The 25,981-nt window shown below is 36.6% G+C and overlaps 1 protein-coding gene across 1 annotated transcript in view; it reads right to left on the bottom strand.

Moving 5' to 3' along the window:
- ANO3 (anoctamin 3) overlaps positions 1–25,981 on the bottom strand; it is a 112,072-nt gene that overhangs the window by 62,333 nt on the left and 23,758 nt on the right. The window contains 3 exon segments of the mRNA XM_031061879.1: positions 335–471; positions 7,790–7,861; positions 8,750–8,962. Coding sequence (XP_030917739.1) covers positions 335–471; positions 7,790–7,861; positions 8,750–8,962 — 422 coding nt within the window.

The raw sequence follows: 25,981 nt of genomic DNA, 5'->3' as shown, positions 1-25,981 counted from the left end.
TAACACAATTTGACTTAATACAGAATAAACTTTAAACTTAAAATGCAAACTTAAAAAACATGTAACAGCAACTGAAAAGCGGTCGCATTGTGCACCGCAACAACACACTGCCTATGATTAATTAAAACAATTAATTAAAAGTTATTTAAAACCTTTAACTAAAATTATTTTAGAAGTTTTATCATTTTCAACAATTTGGGAGCCACCTAAATTTCTTAAATGAGACGCCTATTTACTTAGGCTGCAACATATGCTGCTTTAGAAATTGCATTTTAAAAATATTTAAGCAGATTCTGACAGTTGATACAATTTAATAGAATTTTGTGTCCATTACCTTTAAAGAAGATTTAGTTCGAGGTTCTGTTTTCTGCCTGGTGAGCTTATTTTGAATAAGCAATGACTGATCTGTACGAGCATCATAATTCCCATGTTCTGAATCATCTGTGTATGTATCTTTGTCCTTGCCTACATCTGAAGGAAAATCAGAAGAAAACAATGGGCTCATTTTAGATTATAATGGATAGAAACAAACAGCATTATTACAACCACAGTTGAATATTCATTTTATGCGTACACATTTTAATAACGCACTTATTTTCCTGTTAAAGCTTTATACTTGAAATGTTACAATGTTCATCTTAAATTAGAAGTGACTGCTATTTTTAGTAGAAGGTCAATAGAAACGGTTTTTTAATTAGCCTTCAAATAAAAAGGCTAACTACTCTTTTACAGTAGTTCTAAAAAACAAAGTAACATGAATATTCAACTACTTGACTCACAGTTGTTGAGGCTCAGGATGTTTCAGCAAACACGCAGCACAGCCTGCAGACCAGAGTAACATCTCATGTTTTAAATCTAAACAAGCAACTGAAATGTCCAGTTCCCCTACACACACCCAGACATTCCATTTGAAAATTTGCAGAGTCAGATATTGCAGTAAGTGCCTCAGAACACATTTTAGCAGGTGTACCTGATGGTGGTAGGAGGTCTTCATGGGGGAAATGTTTGCTTTCTCACTGGATTTGGTTTTAATTGCTCAGCTGACGTTTTCATGAAAACTTAGTTGAGTACCATAAGAGAGCTGCAGGAAACTGAGGACCTCCCTCAGAGATCATCCATATTGTTCAGCAAAGAATTATGACAATTCTCGTCCTACACACCCAGCAGAAGTAAAATGAAGGGCAATTCCTGTGCAGTGTTGGACTGTAAAGTTTTAATCAATGTTGGAAAATGGCTACTCTTGAAAAAAATATATTAAAGATTAAAAAGATGGAATAATCACTGCCACATAATTTTATCTTGGACAAATCGGAAAAAGAAACACATTCAGACAAAATTTACCCACAAATCCTGAGTCAAGTTCCCATCTCAGCTTTCACATCAACATGTGAAAAGTCAGGTAGACTAGGAACAGCATTTAGCTCAGTAATTCGAAACCCTAAATAGAAGCCAAGAAAAAAGTCGTGGTTGCTGTGGGAACCACAATCTTGGATTTCATGGATTTTAAATTCATAAATGTTCATCTGCAACATTTAAGTATTTTTCATTAAGTTGTTCAGTTAAAATCTCTACACTAAGTACTACAAAAATTAAAAAAACAATCACAATTACCTCATGCACCCTAAACATTTTGCATATTAAAATATTAAAAACCAGAACATTTACTGAGCACTATTTTTTCCTCAATTTAGTTACTACAAAATGATTATACAAAATGTACCCTTGATAATTTCTAACACTGATATTAACCATGCTAAATCTGTGATGGGATTTCTTAATGTACAAAACAGCTCATTTTAATTGTCAATGTGCCTAATTCAGGGGTTTTATTTATTTTAAACAATTATGTAACTTCATATACAACTTACTCTCTGCTCAACAAAAAATGAATGTAGTTAAAAGAAGGCTTCAGGTAGGTACATAAAGTAGGAAACGGTACTTAGCAACTCTGCATATTTGGCTAATGCCTAGGTTTGAGCTCTTAGTTTTAGGAGCTAGTAAAATGAAGAGGCAGGCCTATGAAACCTAAACTAGGTCATTTAAGCTGAAAGAAAGACTATACTTATATTAAAAAGTCTATTTCAATGAGGGAAGCTTTAGACAATTAGACATTATGAGTTCACCTAGTACTAAAAACCAGCAAATGTTGGCAAAACTTTTGTAACTTTTTAGATTTAAGTAATTTGAAGTTATGAATAAGTTTTCCCTCTGTGCTCAACACACTTTACCTGCTAAACATTTTTATGCTTTCAAGGACACATATTTCAAATTGCAGCATCTCCCTTCTATAAAAAAATCTTTCACCTAGAGACATCTGCTATGTTGCCTGAAATGTAGTCAAAATATGTTTTAGCAAAACAAAAACCCAAAACAACCCTTAAAATTAAAGAAATTTATAAAGAACCATTTTCTAAAATTCAAAGATACTTCCTATTCTTGCTTTCAGCAGTTGATGACTTATTTTATACATAAAAGTACTCTCCCACTATGTAATGCTATTAATACAGTAAAAAGGGGAATATTATTTAGCACTTGAACAAGCCCCTTGAGGCTGTAAGCTGCTGGTCCCTGCTCCACCATGGATCTCCACAGGCTCCAGCGAGGGCACAGCCTGCCTCACCATGGTCTTCATCACAGGCTGCAAGAGAATCTCTGTTCCAGCTGAAGTTGCCCTTGTGTATTTTTTTCTCCCTTCTCAAATCTGTTACTCCAAAGGCACTTCCACAGGCACTGATGAGCTCAGCCTTGCCAAGCAGGTGGTCTGCCTTGGAGCTGCTGCCATAGGCTCCAGCAGACATAGGGGAAGCTTCCAGCAGCTCCTCAGAGAAGCCAGCCCTGCAGCTCCACTGCCCAAAGGACCCAACACAGCTGCTTAGCTACAAGAGTCTCACCGACAAAAGCACAACGCACATGACCCTTTACAAGACCTCTCTGTGTGAGTTTCCAGAGTACCTACTAACAGCAGAAAGATTTAAGCATCCATCTTTTTATCAAGTCTTACATCTCAAAGACCAGGGGCTGTTCTCACACACAGAGGCTCACCCACCCTAGGGCAGCAGAAGCAGCTCTGGGCTGGGCTCTGGAGCAGCCAATTCCCTACCCAGCAGCCACCCCAGCCCCATCCTTTACCTGCCCAACTCCTGCGCTATCTCCCCCCTCAGAAAGAGACTGTGGGAAAAGACAAGTGCAACCAGATGCCCTTCTCTCCTGAAGCTTGGCCACTTCTTTAGTTTTTCTAAGTACTCAGTTGCTAATGTGTCCTAGCAACTTATGGGAAAAAATTCTGTAAGTAAAAAGGAACAAAAGGAAAGAAACTTAACCTCCAACAATCATGAAAACTAATCAACGCTTCCTGACATATAATTTGGCAACACTTAATGCATAACAGTAAGATTTGCCCTATAACGTCACTTACATGATAAAACATTGAAGACAATTTCATTTCTGGTAATCCTTTACACAATAATGCAGAAGCATTTAGTTCAGAAATAGATACCTAAGTCCACATTTTGAATCTTTCTTTTTGGGTCTTAACTGCTTGGCTATCTTTCTTGCTATCATACTTTTCTGAAGGGCCAAAACTGCATTTCAATTTTACGACAGGGGATAAAAAGCAGCTGTTCTGATCTCTCTGTATCCTGAAATCCAGTGATATATTTTATACATACACAGTAGTGTCTGATAGCAAATGTTTTTCAATTGAAATTTGGCACAGTTATGGAAAGAAAATTTAATAAAAAAATTCCTAAATAATTTCTGTTTCATAAACTTTGACACAACAACTCTACTCAATCCTTTGAGCCTTTACACATTTAAGGATAGACTTTGGAAAGCTTTAGTAAGAAAGAGATTATTGGTCAAGTAAATAATCCCCTTTTGTCCTAATTTAAATCCTAGGAAAAGCATGGAGAAGAACATCACTAGACACCTAGATAAATGACATTGTGATGGATTTAAGTCTTATTTTATTTTGCTGTGCACCTGGAACACTATATTATACAGATAACATAGAAAGGTTTTCACCTACCTGTGTACGTATATTTAGATATGAAAAGCCATCATAACTACCAGAACAACGTTGGAGCTACTACACCAAATACAGCTTCAAGCATCTGCTGCTTATTGCTCTTCAGCCCAGCTTTTTATGCCCTTCTGTTGACGCACTGCCCCTGTGTGCCCTCTGCTCCCTGTGTGATTGCCCAGCACCCCTGGGCACTCCATGGCTCCTCACCTTCAACAGCATTCACCTGTCCTGCACAGCTGGAGCCAATCAGGGATCAGCCACAGCCCCATTTCCAATCACCACACACCCTGTGCCTACACATAACAGATGAAGACTTCTCTCAATGTACAATTTCTTATGAACTTTCAGACAGTGGTAACTGTTACACAGAATATTTCTAATTTTTTAAAAAGGGAGCCAGTCATATATTATTCCTCTTTAGATGAGTTGAAATGGTTTATAAAACTGCTAGAGGCAGATTAAATGCCTAAAGCACATCAATATTTCGAACTGCATATTAAGTCCGAAGACTAATCCTTATTATGTCCCCAGAAGCACTGAACAGATTACATAACTTCATCCACACTGCCAGCTCTCCAGGCATGAACCAGCTCCAACATGGGAGCTGGACAGCTCTGGGTATAGGACAAACTGTTCTCACGCAGCTTTTCAGCCACCTCACTACACAACCAGAACAGATGTGACACCCTCATTTATGTAGGCACTGACCACAAACTTAGGATAAAGTTATTCCAGAAGGCATAATGGAAACACTACATTTCTGTTGAAGCAGAAACTGAACCTGGTTTCCTTGAATCATATCTTCTGTGATCTTTCAGTCCCTCTTTTTATATAAACATCGTATGTACTGCACAGGTTATGCATATATATATATGCCCATTTCAATTTATCATAACATCACAAAATTGACTTACAAACACTTCAATAATTGAGCATTGAAAAGTAGTTTTTATCATGCAGTTATTATGATTCTTTGTTGGATTGTTAGTTTTGGTTCAGCTCTTCATTTGTCACTTCACTGTATTGCAGCATAGCATATAAATACATTGGTTTTTATATATAAACTCTGTAGTAATTGGATTCAGCATACATTCAGAATACAAGATATCTGTCACAGCAAAATTGTTAATTATCTAGGAAAGCTTTCATGTCCTGCTAAGAAAGATGAGTTATTATGCACAAATCCTCATAATTAATCTAAGGGGAAAAAAAACAGAATTGAAAAAAGAATAAATTAGTTTGTGATGTTTTACTTGCTACCGAGTGTTACTTTTGTTCTTATTTCAACCCAGTAATTTCCACCTTCTGTGTCTCCCACCAGAGGTGGGAGGGGATTGAGTGAGTCAGAAAGAGGGGCATTCCATCATGCCTGAAACCTCAAAGTTCATGTTATATGTTACAGAAGCTCAACATTTATCATTTGGATTGAATGTACCACTTCCTCAAACTAAAAACACTACTTACCACCTAAAACTGGTAGAGGAAAAATAACACAAATCCATAATGTCCTTGATCCCATTTATCCCATTTATTTATGTGTAATTCACAAAGTTGTAATACATTGACTTTTTACTTCATAAATCCATTAACACCATTAACTAAGCTTGTCCGACAGATTTATGGCCTCAGCTATAGCCAACTGAAATAAAAGTGAAGCTTTCCACTTAGGTCCTTTATTTGATGCCTGTTAATCTCCTTCGCTCAAGATAATTTTGTCTACAAACAACTCAGGAAGAGGAGAAAGCCATTTGGCCTACATTTCTACAACACTGCCTAATTAAAAATTCACCACATTCACTTAATTCCGCTTTCTTTCATGTTCTCTGGAGAGCAGTTTGAAAATATTCACTCACTAAGATGATGATACCCATTAAACAGTCTTCTTTTCAAACTCCATGAAACTGCAGGAGTACCTACAAAAGCACTGTTTTAACCTATCTGGCGATCAAAGCTGAAGCTGCAATATTCCTTTTTCAGGTTTATTTTTTACTTCCCCTCCCCATCTACATCCAGACTCAGGATTAAACTGAAAATTTTAGAGTTAGAGACAAATTCTTACCCACATAAACACAATACTTAAGGACCAACAAACTGTATTTTGAAGGCATACGGGCCATTTTGTTACATGCACCTTTTAACTGTCCCTTATTTCTCTTCATGAACCTAACAGATAATGCTGTATAAAAATAAGGCAATTCTTATTACTGACCTCTGGCAGTACTGTTTTAAATACTGTTTTCTTTCTTGCTTGTAACCTGATTTTCTTGTTTTCTTTCTTGCAGACTAACCTAATCACTTACATTTCTATAACTTCCATAACTGTGAATATCTTAACAGATTTCACTTATCTAATTTGGGATTGACTCAACATGGGCAAATTTATTAATCAAGTTAGTAAAGGGCAACTATTTAAATATTTTTTCTTCCACGAGCATAGCTGTAGCCAGAAGAGAAAAAGCATCCAAACCAAAATTTAACACAATTTTGAACTGAAAGAATCAATCTATCTTCTCCTGAGTTGCTGAGCCCTCCATGTATCTTTTCAGGTTAAAACTAAGTAATGGGACTGAAAACCAGCATCATTTATTACGAGAAAAAATTACTGCTGACATATATAAATACACAACAAGATCAGCATGTGTATGTGCAAGCAATTCACATACATAATAAAATAGAGCAGGATATTAAAAATAGAGCAGGGCTTTAAAAAAAAGAAGGAAATTACAACAGTAAAGTCTCCTAGTATCCATGCTTGCCAACCAATTACAATAGGAAAGGGCAGCAGTTTTAATGGAACCTTATGAAGACTTGATTTTCTTATATAATCTTCATGCCAAATTTCTGGTCTGTGCCATGATTTTGGAATATCTGGTTTTGAACAAGTATCAATTTCACTATTTCCAGTAGGTACCTACTCAGGAAACCTTGAGAAGCCCTCTTATCTATCATATATTTTAGGCATCAAGAAGAGTCAATGTTAAATTATGCGAGAGGTGAGCAGACCTAGCTTTCTGAAAGCAGATATCTTCCATTCAGCATGAAGATATGATTTCTAGATTGATTTTCATCAACTGTGAGCAAAAATATCTTTCATAGTTGTTGTGCAAGGTGCAAAGAAGTATCTTTGTGTCTGTATGGGTAAAATAGATGGCAACTACCTCATCCTGGAACTTGTAAATAACTACCCATGTGTGTATTTACAGATTCAATTTGCAGTTATGAGATTATTCTAAGAATAACTTTTTTCCCACTTACTCTGACTTAATTACAATATCAAAATGGTAGCAAAGCAGTACAAACATGGCTATTTTCTCTATTACTTTTCTTTTTGCTTCCCAAATTGTAATGCTTTTTGTATGTAAACGTCTAAAACAAATACACAGAATATCTAAAAAAAGTCCCACAATAGAACCACAGCCACAAGAATAGTGAATGACATGACTATATAGGAAAAATAAGTGAATAATAACAACTTTAAAGGAATTTCAAATACATTTGTTCAAAATTACTGTTTTATGAAGAATTGTTATGGGAAAAGGATACATTCAATATATGACACTTCTCTGTCTTCAGTCCCTACTTTTAGTCTAAAAGGTGAGACAGTATCGGGAAATTTATGACAGACACATTTCTTTAGTCACACTTAGTCTCCTCTTCCAAAAACATGGAAATTCAGGGTAAGTATGGCCTTTCCACACATAAATACTGCGAGAGTAATCAAAGAATCAGTAATCTGTCATTATTTCAGTTCAGACAACAACTTACCTAAAAATGGATCACCATATTCTGTATTAGACAGCTTAAGCAAGTTGCTTTCCAAAGTCTCCATCACTTTAGCTGAAATAAATGCAGTATCTGTATCAGCATTGACACGTATTTCCTAAGTAAAAAATTCTTTACTGTAAAAAACACTTTTCAAAGCTGTCAGTAACTCAAATAAAAAATTTTGGACTGAAATTTTGAAGAGCACTTTCTATCAATAGAAAAAAGAGCAAGATCACTTTAATGAAGACTTTCTGTCTATTACTAAGAGAAGTTTAACACAATAAAATAACTCACTAGAACAATAATTAGTGCCTAGTGTCTATCCACATTAAGGAAAGACTTATCAAAATCTACTACCAGATGAGTTAATTTATTATACAAAGCTTCACACACATCTGGCAATAGAGGATGGCAAGAGTTTGCAACAGGTGACATACAGTGACTGGGATTCCAACTACACTAGTTTCTCTGATAAGGCATGTATCTGTTAAATTAGAAATCCTAAAATAAAAGTAGTCCCTTACCCCACATGAGCTAAAATTTGGAGAGATTTTCTTGGTTCCTTTTCATTCTTTCCATACCACTCTTCCCTGATTCTACTGTTCGTGAATGAATGCATCTCTTCCTACATGTTAATATATAAAGACTTTTTTTGCCTAACATTTATTCTTTCTTTCTCCTCTAGGACAGACTACAGAAACCTCCATACTTTTCTCCAGCATAAATGAGCAAGATTTTCTTGTCTTATTACCAGTGAGAAGGAAATAATGTCATCATTGAGAAAAATAAAAATTAGTTTAAAACTCACTTCAAACATTATAAAGATCCACTTAAGAACCTGTTAATATAATATGTGTAGGTGTTTTCTGCAAAAACATTTCTTCAACAAACCACAGATATCTAAATAAATCAGAGTTTATCAGAGCTGGAGCAAACCCCTGAAAGAGAAAAACCTCCTACCTCGTTCTGACGCTACATCCACTGCAGCTGCTGATGTCCCTGCACTCAAAGGCTGGGGCTGGAGCTGTGGCTGCACACGGTTTGGCTGCAGAAATGATGAATGCTTGCTCAGGCTCTGAGGATGTGTTTGGCTCTGGGCAAGGCATGGCATAGATCTTCTAGAAGGTTTTAATGGGTGCTCTTTCACTGTCTCACTCTTGCTTGTATTCATACCTTAAGTAGCCAAAAGAAAAATAACATAATAAGCTCTAGCATCTTGGGACATGACAAAGAAAGATGGCTAATTATGGATCCACTTAAGCCACTCCTCAACAAAAATGCTGTGCTAAAAGGTTTGAAGTTATTAAAAAAAAACAACATAATGAACTAAAATACAGATTCTAATAGTATTCCATTCTGTAAATTATTTACATTTTCCTTTCAAAGCTACAAAAATTTCCCCTTCACCATTATGGAAATAAACTAATGTTCCTAATCCTTTGACCTGTTGGTTAACCCTTGTGAAAAAACACTGTGGAACTGTGGTGGTGTTTGAGGGTCCCCAGGATGAGGGAAGAGATGAGAATCTTGACTCCATGTTTCAGAAGCCTGATTTATTATTTTATTATATTAAAAGAAAATTATATACTAAAACTATACTAAAGAAAGAGAAAGCATACATCAGAAGGCTAGAAAAGAATTAATAATAAAATCTTGTGACTGCTCACAGCCTCGACACAGCTGGCTGTCATTGGTCATCAAGTAAAAACAATTCACATGCTGGATAAACAATTCTCCAAATCACATTCCAAAGTAGCAAAACATGGAGAAGCTGAAGCTTCCCAGCTTCTCAGGAGAAAAGATCCTAGTGGAAGGGATTTTTCAGAAAATATGTCTATGACATAGAACAAACAAATGCAGCAAAAAAGACCCCAAACATTCCAGGGTCAGTTGGAACAAAGCAGCTGTACCAATGATTTGTCTCTTAAGAGTTGTTTCTGTGGTAAATAGGTATGATTCATGCTTATAAAATTGAAACAGTTATTAAGACGGATACAGTAATCAATACTTGGAAATAATAAAACAGTTTAAAAAAGTTGAAGTACCAAAAAGGAAAGGGAGAGGAGGGGCTCTATTGCTCTCCTTCCCTACAGATGTTCAAAGCAGGAAAAAGCAAGAGATGATAGTTACCAAAATTAACAAAAAGAAGGGAAAATCTGACTGGGTCCCAGGAAAATGCTGATTATAAGAGATTTATTGCTTTGATTCTAAAATGTAATAGAATGTTAGTTTTGGCTTACATTATACTGGCTTGGTGCGCATGTGTAACCCAAAGGTGAATTAAAGGACAAAAGAGGAAGAGGAGAGGCCTTTATCACGATGACCCCCAAAGACTGGCACGACCACCAAAACGAGGGATGGAGCATGCGCGGTGAAGGTGGTGATGAGGGCGGAGGAAGCAGTGTGATGAACCAAAAACGGGAGGAGATGATATTGACACCTGGCTTATAAGGGGTGAATCTTCCCTTGGCAAGCTCGTACGTGAGGTGGCCGGGGTCCAGAACCCTGCACTCCATACCCCGCGGTTATCTTTTGCTTATGCACTATTATCTGAACCAAATTATGCCTTATTTTAATCAAATTATATTGTCAATATATATTTCCTAAACTATTCAATTAAAATTTCTGCTATTTCAAATACTGTTTGGTTTTTTAATGAAGGGATAATTGGGCAAACATAACATTTCTGAGAGACCCAGAAATTAAGTAGCTTTCCTAAGTTTACAAGGAAGAAAAACTCATTATTACATACCTCCTGATTCAATACAGAGCAATGACACACACAATCCTTGCAGAAGTTAATTCAACACTGAGGAAAACCAAAGTCCAGTAGTGTAGCTAGTCTCTTTCACTGTACTGTTTTTCTCTGCTCGACAGAACAATTTACTTTATAGACAGGTAAGCTTCTGTTTCCTCAGAAGATACCATAGGTCTTTAAATAAGTATGTGCAGAAAGAACTCTGCTTCTTAATAAACAGGCTGCTGTGTGCCAGCAGAGAACGCAGCAGGCACTGGGCCTTGACAGTGCCTTGTTCAGAGCAGAGCAATGCCACACATTGTCTGTTGTGCTACCTGGAAGGTTTCCAGGGAGTCTCCTTTACAGTTCTTCCTAAATGGATATTTATTAGACAAAAATCTGCAGTGGTTAGACACAGCAATCGGTAATATAGAATAATATATAAAGACATATACTTTGTAATTGTTCTGGATAGTTTCAGTGATCGATTTCTTAAGCAGGGATAGGCTGCCAGTAACTATGGACCCCACTGCATAATTATTAGAGCTGCCAAAGAGAAATGGTTCTTTCATCTGCACTGGAGTCAGTATATGCGGCAAGTTAAATCACTGTTACCAAAGAAATTTATGATAATGCAAATAACGCATACTGACATTCAATTTTAACCCAAATTTAAGCGATACATATAAAAAAACAGAATGTAATTATTTTATGACATAATGCCTCAATTCAAAAGAAAATTACTCCCTTTTGCTCCCTCTTATTCTATATTCCCCCCTGTGCCATTTCAAACATTCCTTAGTATCATGCTGCTTCTGCTTGAAGAATCACAGCAAAGTAATCTCACAGCAGATTTGCTCTTATGTTATTGGTATGAACCACCTTAAATTTGGAAAAGTTAATTCATACTCTACTACTGTGCTGAGTATGTGCCAGAGTCCAGTTCTGTGATATGCTAGTTTTGATGGCACTTGCTGCTGCATGCAAATGCTTACCCAGCACGAATAGCATGTGGCTGACATCATGAATTAGATCACTAAATTGAGTTACTGAAGTTATTTTCATTTCTTCCTCTCTTTTCCATAGAGTAGTTTTCTAGACTATATATTTCCAGCTAGAACTTTGTTACACAGTCCTTGCTTGTCAGGGATCTTTTCATCTCCAATAGTAGACATCTATATACTTAGCAGAAAAAGCCCAACAGACTTGTTTTTCTATAACAGTTTGATTTATTCCTTCATTTCCTAAATAATATTCCTCTGGCAGCTAGCATGAGCATGGAAACAATTATAGCACAGTGTAGAAATTCCTCATGTTGGCAAAAAAGGTAAATAATGTTTACGGTTTAATTAGATGCTGCCTTTTTTATTTTAGCACTTCTGCCTTGGAAAGTCTTCTTTCCAAGGGAATGCTGGGGATTCCTGTTACAGAGGCAAATCTCTACATGACTCAAAGCCAGAAAAGAGAGCTATACTACAGCTGCAGAGAGCTGAACTACTCAGAGCTTTCTGATAGGTCAGGCAGGAAAGATGGAGCTAGAATATGATAAGCTTTTCTGGTTTTTAAGTTAGTATGCAAAATTTATTTGCATGCTCAATATTATGCCAATCTAGAAAGACTGTAAAAAAAGCAACCTCTCAGAGGCCTTCAGGTTTTGATCACTAGAAACAAAGAAAAATTTTGCTATGCCTCATTCTGTGAAATACAAACTCAGATGATCATTTTGGTACTGTTAAGAAAAAAACTGGTCTTTCATTTGCTCCTTATTTTAGATGAGGAAAGTTTGGCTAGTCCCTATTAATTGTTAACTCAATGCTGGAAGCAAGGCTGCATCAGTGCTAACCTCATAAAGAGCAGCCCAGTAACTATTCCCCATTTAATCCAGCATAAATATTAGCATCAAAAAGGAGTAGCTTCTATAGAAGCCAAATCTTAACACCACCTTTTGGCCAGTTAATGAGGTACACATCATGTGTGCTGTGCTGCTTGAGGCCTTGCCCTGAACAATGCTTAGGCACTGATCTACTGACAGAAACAGAAATTGCTCATTTTGGTCACGGCATTTTCAGTCATAACCGATACTGCTCTATATATTCCCAGTTAGATGCGAAAAAACACTCCTAACCCTCCTCCCTCCCCTCCAACCCTATCCCCAGATTTCATTTACAGAGACAGACCTACTTGTGGTTTAGAACAAATGCCAAGCTCTTGGTCCTATTATTCAATTCCAGTAAGGTTGATTACACTCAGCTGAAAACCTGACGCTAGCAAAACTTCAGTGGAGAATTGCAGGTAGAAAAAAGGTACTCAGGACAATGACCTGGCTAAGGCTTACAGTATTTCCATGGGAAAAGTGCTGCAGTAAAAATGAATAAAAAACTGAATTTGTGCCAGAAGATATTTTTTGGGGGGTGGGGAGGGTATTCTTTTCCCTGTCACTTATACTTTTAAGTCTTGAAAAACTTCTGCAGAAAAGGTGCATGCAATTTACTACTACTTTCAAAACACTGCCTATAGCGTTTCAAGCATCTGAAGCCTGAAAGGGATCATAACCTCTGGCATTAATAATAGCTACACCAATCAGGTATCTCCTTAAAATATTTCTCCTAATTATTAATTTCACCAATTTAAAAGTCTATATTTTTTACAGTCATCTCATTACTGAAAAACACAGCACACCAGATCGTTAAAAATGTTTACTGAACAAACAAGCTATCCTAAGGAGTCTCAGTCATGTAAGACTTCAGTTTTTCTCAACCAGAGATGTTGGTATCCTCTATTCAGTATGAGGAACACTACTTTTGTTGTGTGGGAATGGCTTTGAACAAAACAAGGAACAGCAATTCCTTCAAATACTGCAAAACACACTGTGTTTATGTTCCATCCCATAGACTGTAGCTCCATCTGGACCAAGATAAAAACTTAGGATTCTGAGCTTGTTTCGTCATGTGAAGATTTAGAATAGTCTAAGACCAGTATCTTGAAATTTCCTTATTTAACAGGTCTACTTTTCACTGTGAAACTCCAGTGTAACTCCCAAGCTTTTTAAAATGGAAGTTTTAAAATTGATCCCTTTGCCCCATAAAGTCAACCAGTACCAAGATCAAACCAAAGTAACATGATCTAGAAGCAGAGCTATGACCCATTTCTCTCCTATACGCATTTGGGTGAGACACAGATCGGGATGACTTCACATCTTACAGACAAGGTGAGGAAGAGGCACAGGGGATGATGATGTGAGATCCAGAAGAACTGATGAGTTGGGATACCCAGAAGAACAGAGGATGTTTCTGAATCCCAGCTGCCAGTTTGCTCTGGGACAGCCAGGTTTTGTTCTCACACATTTATTTGCTCCCACAAACAAACCAAGATGTGATTTTGTTGCCCACAGCCAGGTATGAAAGTCACATTGATTTTGGCAGTTTGTGGCTGCACAACTATTGCTCACCTGAGAACTCCTCTGCACATCCTTAGAGCTCTCAATCCTGAAGAACTGAGCATTTTTTTTTGGTGTTTGAACTACAGTGCAGTTTCCTGGTAGCTTTAAGTGACTGCTGAGAGTCAGCATGTGACAAAGGCTGCTTGGAGGAAGGAGCAGGATACAATGGAAAGCTTGTTAAAAAGACAGCTTTTTTTTCACCTCCTTAAGCAACCTTTGTACCAAACTCAACTCAGCTACTTGAACATTAGGCCCACATGGGTAGCTCAATGCTGTGGAGGTGTACAGAGCTATTTTAAAAATCTGTAATTTTACACTTTTCCTGAATTACAGGGAGAAAATTGAGATTATTATTGAAGTACTTAAAAATTATAAAGGTTAAATACCTGGAAAAAAAAGTTACCCATGCTCTTTAAAAGCTTATTATTTAAAGAGAAAATTATATCCTTTCAACAAACACAATTAAGCAAAATGTACAGAACTATGTAACTCTTCTATGTTCATCTTTACACCTGATTAAGATTTCAATACTACTGGAAGATTTTTTTTTGTATGCATAATGCATTTCATTAATGTTCTATAACTTAATGAAGTTACGGAATTGCTCATATAGAATGTAATTCTTATCTCTGTTTCAAAACTAGATGCAAATGCATTTCAACCATTATTTTGTCACTTTTTAAAATATACACTGCATCTCCTTTCATAAAGACATGGAACATCCTTCCACCAAACTGACCTTTGGTGGAAAAAGATTTAATTTGCAACAGGTTCATGAGAGGCTGCAGAACAATACATCCTGCAGGATAGATACACCAAGAAATTAGGAGTGACAAAAGGTCTTTCCTGACAATGCCCTTCGCTGAACACACGCCCCCATCATAAATGCATTCAGATTGATCTCATCTTTTACAAATGAAGCATCCTACTGAACCTATCAAGCATATTAAAACATTTTAGTAGGAGTTATGAAATACCAAGATGATCCTGATTAACTAAAATTCAGTTAAATCAATTAGATCATCTGAAAGAAAAGATTAACTAAAATTCAGTTAAATCAATTAGATCATCTGAAAGAAAAGACAGGGAATTGTGTTTAACAGATGTTATTAAACTCATACCAACTTATTAATTTACATTTGAAATTTGCAGCTTTCATTTCAGATTTGCAAATAGTTCTTACATGCTAAGAAGCTTATCTGACTTTTCTAGTTAAGGCAGCAATTAAAAGATACTTTCTCTAGCACTGCAAAACTTGCCTCACTTTCTTTCTTAGAGCACTGTCCATAAAATTATTAACATTATAAAAAATTCTATGGAATTAAATACAAAGGAAGCATATCCAACACAAAATCAGAGTCTAAGTTAAATCCACAAAAAGTTCTTCTGGAAGTGATTATTGACCTTTTTAAAATTACTTCTTCCATTTCAGGATTTGAAAACCATGTCTATATATGTTAATGCATAAAAGGGGGAAAAAGTAAATACTTTCATTTTTTAAGGATTAAAAACAAAAGTAAATATTATATTAAGAAGAGCTGGCACTAAAGAGACTCCAAAAATTGTAATTTGCAATTAACTCATTTCATTTAACATGAAGACTCACATACCTATTAATTTTTTTCATAGTTTCCTGAAGCACAACTCAGAACAGTAAAACCTGACTAAAAAGCCCAATCTAAACACCAAGCAGAGTGTGTGGGCCTAGTGACCAACCTTTGAAAGGCTGCTTTAGGAAGAGTAAGGATCTTTGTTTTGCTACCAGTAGGACACGACTTGATACAGTGCTTTTATTGCTGGCAGCTTTTTAGGGCAAATTAATTCAGTGTGTTTGGTTTAAAGTAAATTAAAATAGCACAGCTCATCTACAGCTGGTGATCTGCCCTTCTTTAAGTCATCTGTGCCTATAAGATCTTCTAATAACAGCTAGAATTCCAAATCAGCAGGCATTTGGTATTTGGAGCCTTGAGACCAAAGTTTGATGATGACCTGTTACCTATTCAGTACTTTACAAGCTTTTGCTTATCAGGACAAACTGTAAACCTCTCCAGCAGCAAAACCATCCATCATTCATACCAACTGACAAAGCCATGCCTACTTCTTTTGAACAACTGCCTCCTCACTTTGCTGTGAAACCAACAAACAATTTAATTTAGGAATTCATGGCACTGACTATTTGCTGTAATAACTGCCACTGCACTTCTCCACAGGTTGACTCCCAGTGGTGTCAGCAGCAAGGCCCTTGCAGAAACAAAGGCTGATTCCTTGTTGAGCTACTTTGACAAGTGTGAAGCTAGGAGGTCAAGGGAAGAGACTACTCCTCTCTAGTTGACTCTCCTGCAGCCACATCTCAAACAACATCCAGCTTTGGGGTGCTCCTGGTAAATAACATGGAGAATATAAATTTTCAGTCTCCCTGAAGTTGCTGAACAGAGCTTCAAAACTTATGTGCAAAAAAGATAAAAGGACGCAAAGGTAAGTGCACAGGATGATAAATATAGCTGGAACCAGGGGAGAAAAGATAAGGAGAACTACAGGGAGATTTGGGGAAACTTATGTGACAAGCAGCAACAGCACATGCCCAAAGAAAAAGTTCAAGGAAAGGCTGCCTGTAATATCAAAGTATTCAGTGAATACAACCACCTTAAAAGGACCCTCCAGGGTCATAAAAGGATCTCCAGTAGGAGAAAGATGCGTGCAAATCAGTTGTAGGAAAATGATGTTTATGTATTAGGTAGGAAGCACATTGTAATGAATGTGCGTAATTATGATGGATAAATACCTAGTGGTGAAGTCTTGTCACACACACTGGATTGAAGGCGACAAGCCTACTAACATGTCCAGCACTGATAAAGAATGCCTGCTTCATAACGCTTCCAAAGTTTATTTTCCAGTCCCTTTCAGTATCAGTTCTGTACAGGACAACTCAACATACCGAAGGCAGGGCCATGGAGGGTTACAAAGATGGTTCAGAAGCCAGAGGGCATGGAATAGGAAGAGCAGCTGGTGAAGCAGCACTTAACCAGCACAGTCTAAGAAACAACTTATCTGCACATCCAGGCCACTCTGAATATAACTCCACCACCTTAAAAAGGAAATTACAGAGAGAAAGGAGAGCAACATAGATGCCTCTCCCTTTATTCAAATAAAGTTACAGAACTCCTCTTGTCTCCTTTTTGGACATAAACCTCTGACATCATGGATTAGTTTTCCAGATAAAAGCAAAACAGCATAGAAAAGACACCACATAGCCAAAACCACATTAATACACATAACTAGTGGAAACTGTACTCAATAATCACCTAACAATCAGTAAAAAATAATGACAATAGTAGCAACAAAATTGTGGTGCCCCTCTCCCCTCCACCCCTTCACCTCTGCAAAACAGTGTAATACAAACGAAGAGAGAAAAGAAAAACAGGAAATTACCCTAATGAAGATAAAAGAGGCTGAAGTAAACTAAAAGTCCAACAAAATGTACTTTTCATGAAGGTATATGCTTGGAGGATATTCTTAAAGAAATCTATGAAATGTTCTGGACAAAGCTTCTGATTTAAATTCAGCTGTTATAATTTCTTTTTGAATATTACGGTTCACATAATTAGTCTCCTAAACAAAAAATTTGAAAAGGAAATTTGAAAGTGTCAGAGCTTAGCACTGGTATAAATGCTTTTCAAAATTAAAGGGGTAGTTGTTTTGAAAGCATTTCTCTACTTTTTTCCCTTGTTAAAGGGAAAAAATACTGAAAACCGACTTTAATCCATTACTTGGTGCCTTGCTTTGCCTTCTTTCCATTCCAGGCTGCAAGAAATTTGAATTCCTTCTGCCTGGGCAGAAAAGACTGACAGCAAATACCTGTGATGGCCACAGGTATGAAATTAATAACATCTAATAGACTATACATAAACTGGATGATGGCACTAGTAGGCCCCTAAGATAACACTCCAGAACCAACATGCCAAAACTGAACAGCTACAAGTGGCAACCAAGAGGTAAAAGAGCCCAGTCAGACTGACAAACAGATCACTGTCACCATGATGTAAAAAAATAAAATCACTCTTCTCTCTAAAGAAACTCCTTCCATTAAAGTACAAGCATTTATGAATGCATATTTCAAAAATATTTTTTTTATGCCTCAGCTTGAATACAAGTCAGGTTTATTTTGAGATTTCCTACAATATAAAGTAATAAAAAGTTGTAGATGCTCCCTTCCAACACCACAGAAGAATAGAAAATTTTGATTGGTCTCTACCAACACATTATATTTCATTCAAAGTAATATCCTAAAAGGTGTTTGCCTGTGGTTCTGGTTGGTGTTGCTGCTGGGGTTGTTTTTCTTGTTACACATAAATTTACAATAAAGAACTGTTAGTCCCTTCCCCATACCTTTGCCTGAAAACCCTGTAATTTCAAAGTTATAATAGTTTAGAGGGAAGGGTTTCCATTCCAAGGGAGGTTCTCACCTTCCTTAGAAGACACCTGTCCTTTAAACCAGACAACAAAATAGCCCATAATGAAAAACGGACTTCTCAAAAGAACAAAAAAAACAAAACAACAACAAAACAAAACAAAAAAAAAAAAACCAACACACCAAAAAACCCCCCAAAAAACAAAAAATAACAAAACCAAAACAAACAAAAATACAAAAAAAAACCAAAAAAAAACCCTAATGCTTCAGGAAAACTAATTCATTAAAAGCACTAACTCCATTAGTTTAATGCATCAGAAAGATAAGAGAATACAAAGATTATATAAGTTAGCAACCTTCTGGATTATAAAGACATAATATTGATAAAGCTACTAAACAAATAGTAAGGAGTACAGAAATTTTTGAACAAGAGTAATTCTACTGAAGCAGACAGGCAGAGAACAGAATATGACATCTCAAACATATTTTAACTCCAGAGCTTGCCATCACCGCAGGAGCTCTCTGGAGCATACGTGACTAGCTACAATGCTTGTGTAACTGTGATGTACTTAAAAAGTTTTCAATGCAGATTGGAGGGAGCTCTGAATTCCTTTGTTTGCGCATCCTTCTTGTGCTAGGGCGCTGTGGAACTTGCAGGCAACCCTGACAAGGGAAGGGATGAGAATCTTGACTCCATGTTTCAGAAGCCTGATTTATTATTTTATTATATTATATTAAAAGAAAATTATATACTAAAACTACACTAAAGAAAGAGAAAGCATACATCAGAAGGCTAGAAAAGAATTAATAATAAAATCTTGACTGCTCACAGCCTCGACACAGCTGGCCGTCATTGGTCATCAAGTAAAAACAATTTCACATGCTGGGTAAACAATTCTCCAAATCACATTCCAAAGTAGCAAAACATGGAGAAGCTGAAGCTTCCCAGCTTCTCAGGAGAAAAGATCCTAGTGGAAAGGATTTTTCAGAAAATATGTGTGTGACAGGGTATCACACAGGAATCCAGTAAGAGCAACAGACAAGGTGCAACAAAACACATGTGGCTTTGTGCCATGTTTTTACTAACATGATCAATGAAAACTGTATAAACACTGGCAATTTGTTGTTCAAAAGGGATTTCTGCAGATACTCTTCAAAGCACACTTCCTTCTCCTGAGTTACTGATGGATTCTAACTCAGCAGGCTTTCACAGTATCTTTTTTCCCACTCACAAGATCCTACCTTTAAGCAGAGCAAACAGTTACATAATAGTAAGGCTATTTGCCTGATGTATGAATATTAGACATGACCCAAAGGGAAAACCTAATGTACCAGTTTCTTCAAAACCTCACTTAAATACTCAAATACACTATGAATTAAACTGTGACCTCAACAGTCAGAAAAATGAACAATTCCTTCCTTAAGTAACTGCACTGGCTAAAAGCCCTCATGAGACAGATGATAACCCAAATTGAGGCAGACACAAACTCTCTTTCTGAGAAAACAGTGATGAATTTGCATTCACTGTAGCTCAGTTGTTGTTAAAACATATTGCTATACACTGCAATATGTTTTGAGTTCACCTGTCTCTAATAAATAATCTACTGTAACATAGGCTGTAGAATATACAGAACTGACCTAACTCCAGAACAAGTCTGGTAAAGATTTGTAATCTGGGTAATATATATACATATAGATGTATAACACATACAATGCTTCCTGCAAATGTCATTGCCTGTTTGACTCAAGACAACATAAACACTCTCTTCAGTTTAGACAGGCCAAAGCAGAAAACAAGTAATCTTCATGTTGCTCAGCAAACTTGTGAATTTAGCACATCCACTTTCTGCTATCATGCTATGTCTAAAATATGGATGGCTTGGGGTTTTTTTTATTACTTTCCCAGTTTCTACTTAGCCATCTGCATTAACTGTAATGCAAGGCTCTTGGTACTGCTAGCTAAGACAGTGTTTCAATTTCTCATAGTTACTGGAACTTCAAAATACCTCTAATCATAAATTATGCTGACTAGTCCTGATTTTGAAACCAAAACTGATATATTGAAAATGCTACTACAACAGAATACAAACTGAAAGGGCTTTTTCATTTCTACTCATTTAGCAGATTTCAAAAATGACAAAAAGCACAATAAATAAAGCAAAATATGGAGGCAGATCAGAAACTTGCAACTTTGTGGTATACCAAATTAAATACAACTGATGAGGGTTCTAAAGAAAATGAGTGGTGGTTAGGGTCGCCTATTTTCACAGGTCCTTATTCAGGAAATTTTGAAAAGCTGTGGAATAGGTACAAGGTTTGTCCAGAGACAACTATTTCAAGCTATACTTAAAACAGAATGTAGGAAGTTAATGCCCAGACATCTAACCACAGCAGCAGCAGCATCTTTAGCTAGAGAGAGTTATGCAACATCCCAAAATTTTCTGATATCCTTAGGTTTCTCATTTCAAATATCCATTCAGTGAAAAAAATAAGAAGTTACTTTTTTCTACAGCACTCATACACCTGCATAATGTAAGCTTTAACATGTCATATTTAGTGATTGTTTTCAAAAACTCTATATTTTTTCAAGTTACAACCCACAACAGTATAATCTGAAATAAAAGACCTATTACGGGCCCTTCAAAGGTGTCTTAGTGAAAAAGATGGAGTGGATCTAGGCTGAGCAGTTGTATCAGCTAAAAGAAGTAAGAACAAATATAGTCTTATTAAACATTGGACCTTGCCCTTCAGTGCCCTGACAAAACATTTTAAGTAACACTGTTTAAATATAATATTGTTTTAAGGGATTGTACTAATAGCTGCATTGCTCTCAGCTTTCAGAGTCAAGATGAGTATGGCACTGAAATTTTCTGTGTGTTAGTGCTCCTTGGAATGAAAACTGAAGAGCTGAGGCCAAAAAATTGCTTTCATTCACACTGACATGAAAACTTGGCCTTTCTGCTCTGGAGAACAGTGGCAAAGGGTCACAGTCTGTCATAAATTTTTGTGTGACAGAATTACATCTTCTAGTAATTTCAGCAGTCTCTTCAGATTATTAAATTCACTAGGTTTTCTCATGCCGTAGAAGCACCAAGCATCCTTGGATAAGTCTCCATGAGATTCTTTATCACAAGTCCAAGTTCCTGAATACTGAAAACTCTGGAGCAATATAAAATGTGATGTTTACAAATTCTCATTGAAATTCACAAGAAATGAAAGTCAGTTTCACGTGCTGTTATACAAAGAATGCAGGTCACTAAGAGCCTAAAATCTGAGTAAAGAAACCATAAGGGAAAGCTTTACTCCACAACAACAGTGCTTCTCAAAGTAGCTCCAAGTGAATTTAACAAAAAAGGCAATGAAGCAACAAGCTTCCCAGTGAAGGCAGAGCTATTTGAGATTCTCAAGCCAATCCTCAATCCCTCTAAATCACACTACAACTTCAAGTGGCAAAATATAAAATGAAACAAAATATTTGGCAGAGATGAGAATTGGAATACATCTAGAAACACATCTTCTATGAAGATCACCGATTTCTTCAGAAGTCTCAAATCAAGTTATTCCAAGATAACTCCCTTGAGAGGCTAAATCAGCGCTCTCAAAAACTTAATGAGTATTGAAATTGATGAACATCTTCCTGCCTCATTGAACCAGGAAACACTGAACTCCTTGACCAGACACATGAGAAGCCACCAGATTTCAATCTGCAGTTCATGTTCGTAAATCTCATACATCAAGATGAAAGCAACTCCTTTCTAAAGTACAAAACCCCTTTTCTTTTTCCCGGCATTGAACTCCTTCATTAAAAAGCTTTGATAGAGGTATTAAAAAAACAACACTATTCAGTAAGAGCACCCAGCAAAGTATGCAGGAAAGTGTAGTCTGTATATTGGGATAAAAATCCTAGACATCTAAAATTTTAAGCATAGCAATTGCCGTGACCTACACCTTAAACACAGGTTTATTCAAACCCACCTACCAAGTATCTGTTACAACAGCCCATCGCAAATCATGTTGCCTTTCCTTCTGAAGAACACAAGTTTTCAGTAGAGCCCCCTAATAAAACAAGCAATTGCTTGGTACCTGTCCCATACCTATTATGGAATCCACAAAAATCTACCCTAAGGCTGCAGCATTTTTTTATGTCCTGCATGTAAAAGATTATGATTCCTAACTAGCTATCCTTCCCTGGAATTATGAAACTACAAATTACTGTAGGTATTATCTTTGCTCTTATGAACATTTTCTGATTTCTCCTTTATGAATAACTATAAATTACTTACTAGTTTCAAACAAACCTGTATGTTAAAGAAGTATATACAGTCATGTACAGTATATATTACCTGTACATTAATCTTTAAAGAAGAAAATTATTCTTTTGTAAAGGATGATTGGGAAGAAAACCAGTAAATAATAAAAATTCCTTTCCCTTTCCTCTGACATAATTCTTCAGAGGCCATAGGTTGCATCACCTTTTTAAAAAGTAAGAAGTATAGGTCTATATTCACTAATATGGTTTTTATCTGAGATTATTACTGAGGAAAATAATGTCAGAAAAACCAGTTTCTGCCAAAGCAGAGGTTAAAAATAGCCAGAAAATACTATACAGATGGCTAAACAGATCTAACACACTGCTGTGCAGAGACACAGATTAGTCTACCTCTAGGACACTGCTCTTCTCCACAGACGTTATCTTTGGATACAAGTAGAAGAACAAGAATTGCGGGGGTGAAGAAGAATGAGATTATTTTTTTCAACTCTTTCTGTGTCTTTTTATAACACTACACTGAGTTCTGCTGCAGGTTTTGAAATTGAGGGCTTCACTCTGCATACACAATTTGAACAAAGAGCAAGACAAAAAGATGACAGCAGCCTCCTACTCTGAACACCTCCTCACTTTGTCAAGAAGGGAAAGATAAATCAAAGAAAAACAATACCTAAATTCTAAACGGTAACAAATCCTCAAGACGTAATTTCATTCCTTCTTTATTTTCTCCTTCCAGTTGAAGGCTCCTAGATACCCACGAGACTGGAGAACTTAATCTTCTTATTCCTCCAAACCTTGTAAAAACAGCTTTGGTACTGAAACCACAACTTCTCAGCTAGAACAAAGTGCTCAGAGTAAGTAAAAGAAAAAAAATTCTCTCTACCCAATTCTGTCTCCCATTTTAAAAGTTAGTCCTCTTTAGCGATTGAGTTTGAATATTATGTTACCTAGCAATAGGTAAGCTCTGTTTCTGAAGAGTTTAAGTTATTTCTATTTGTTTTCAGGAACTATGAGACTTGCTGATGTGTATTTCTCCTACATGATTGAGAATCCACATAAAAATAATGTCCTTTCGATGCCTCCCCGCAAAAAATGAAGCTTGGTCTTAAAGCAAGTGAAGCATACAAGGCACAGCTGTGATGGGCATTTGGCCATTTCATGAAGATTACCACTGATTCTGTAAAGAAAGGGAATTTAGGGCACAATTTAGTGAGCATCTCAAAAACAAACAACGCATTTAGTCAAAATCTCAGCAACAAGTTCAAGTTGAACAAGCTAGAAATTGCAGTAAGCAAATTATTAAATTTTAAATAAAGACTGATATAAAATACTAAATTAAAAGGAAAAAATACAACATTTTTTGCTGCTGAGATCAGTGTCCATGAACTTCAGAGTACCAGATGCTCAGCTTCTTCTCAATACCTCACGGTAAGATGATGAATTCTTGATTACCATTTACGTTTGCTTAATTTTGCTACAGCCTTGTGCTCAAGATTTCATGCTATCCTTCCCCATTCCTAAAAGCTTTAGGCTGAGAAAGGTAGACTGAGCTCAGGTACATTTTGTAAAAAGCACACTGTATTTTGGGAAAGCCACAGTCATCTTAGTCAATGTTGTACAGGTTACCCAGCTCCATAAAAGCATCATCTCTTCTCCAAAGCCTGATGACTGGCAAGGTACCTCAATCAGGATTTCTCAGGAACAAGGAGATGAGAACAATAATCTTCTCAAAAAGTAACTGGCAAAACTCAGTTTCTACAAAGTCTTATGACTTGTGCAAACAGAGAGTTTCATAAATCACAAGTCAAATAACCTGAATATAGTTAAAGTTGACAGACATTGTTGAGAGAGAAATTGAACACAAAACAAGTTTCAAAGGATGGCCTTGCCAAATAAGATTTTGCCAAATAAGACCAGATACTTTGGAGAAACAGACCTATGAAAGATGCATTGTAGTGGGACCCACGAGGGGCAGTTTTAGACGACTGGCATTAAGGCATGGTGTAGCTAAAGCTGACAGGCCAAGAAACACTTAAAATGTCTTTTAATTAAGAAATAGTTGGCTTCTAATTGTGATGGTGTCAATTATAACAGCTGTATTCTCACCTTTCATGAGAGACTGAAAATGGAATAAACATTTTTAAAATGCCTCTCAGTTGCCCCATCTCTGGGTCAGAAAAGGGCGTAATCTGACAAATGAAAGTTAGTTCTGGGTTTTTTTAAAGATTATTACACAATAGCTGCATTTTTTCTGGAGAGCCTTGACAAAGATTCTGGAGCTTGCTAATCATTGCTGTAATGTAAGAAATGTTGTCTTATGAAAAAGGACTAACTAACACTGTGGCTTCAAGGCTTCTAATGCTTTTATAAATGTAGACTTGACAGTTGAAAAAATACATTTTTATACTAATTAATTACCTTTGAGCCTGACTAAACTAGACTTTTTACAGTCTGAGACAGCACCACTCATTACTGCACACAAGACTGGCATTAAATGCAAAACCTCTACAGCAAGGAAGTAAATTTATTATGGGATTAGCAGAATGGAAAAAGCACTTTGAATTATTTATTTTTAACTAACCAGTCAAAGAGAAGAACTTGAATGAGGCAAAATCCAGTAAGTGACCTCATGATTGGTGTATAAAGAATACCACTTCCTATCATAATTTACACCAATACTGCACTATAAGAATAAAAACAAAAAAAAAGGTTGTCAATAACTTAAAGAGAACAAAGTGCGAGAAATCTTGGTTCATCTGATCCACTGAAGTAGAATTAGACAGAAGAAGTATAGAAAAATATTGGTTCCATGATCAAGAAATAAATTTAAAAAGTTCATTGAGAGAATTACCTTTTTTTCTAACATGAACACAATACAGGTTTTATGGTGATGGTAATCACAACTGGAAATTCACCTTTATATTTGCTGACCAGCAAAGTGCTTCTGTTTGGCAATTAAAATCCCAGACAAAAAAACAATACATAGAGTGAACCTAAGTTGTATCTCCACCTACAACACCAGATCCCTGCTCACAATTACAGCTAATATTCTTCCTCTACTTTTGTACTTGGGTAACAGGATGACACGAAGACTAAAACCTAAAAACAAACTTACTAACAATCGCAGTGAACTCTAGAGGCTGAACGACCTGTCCGTACCACGCATATAGGCATCTTTAGACTCACCTGTACAGAGAGAACCAAAGCAGCACCGCCCTTCGAGAAGAAACACTTGGGCGGGGCCGGGCCGGGCCCTTCGGCCCCCAGTCCCGGGGCGCGGACAGCTCCGGGCTCGTCCCCTCCGCCGCAGCCGCACTGACGCCCAGCAAAGCATCCGAGAG

This window comes from Geospiza fortis, unplaced genomic scaffold (assembly GCF_000277835.1).
Source record: "Geospiza fortis unplaced genomic scaffold, GeoFor_1.0 scaffold113, whole genome shotgun sequence".
In the NCBI taxonomy this organism is placed as follows: Eukaryota; Metazoa; Chordata; class Aves; order Passeriformes; family Thraupidae; genus Geospiza; species Geospiza fortis.
The sequence above is the reverse complement of the archived record's forward strand: the minus strand, read 5'-3'. Positions and strand labels throughout refer to the sequence as shown.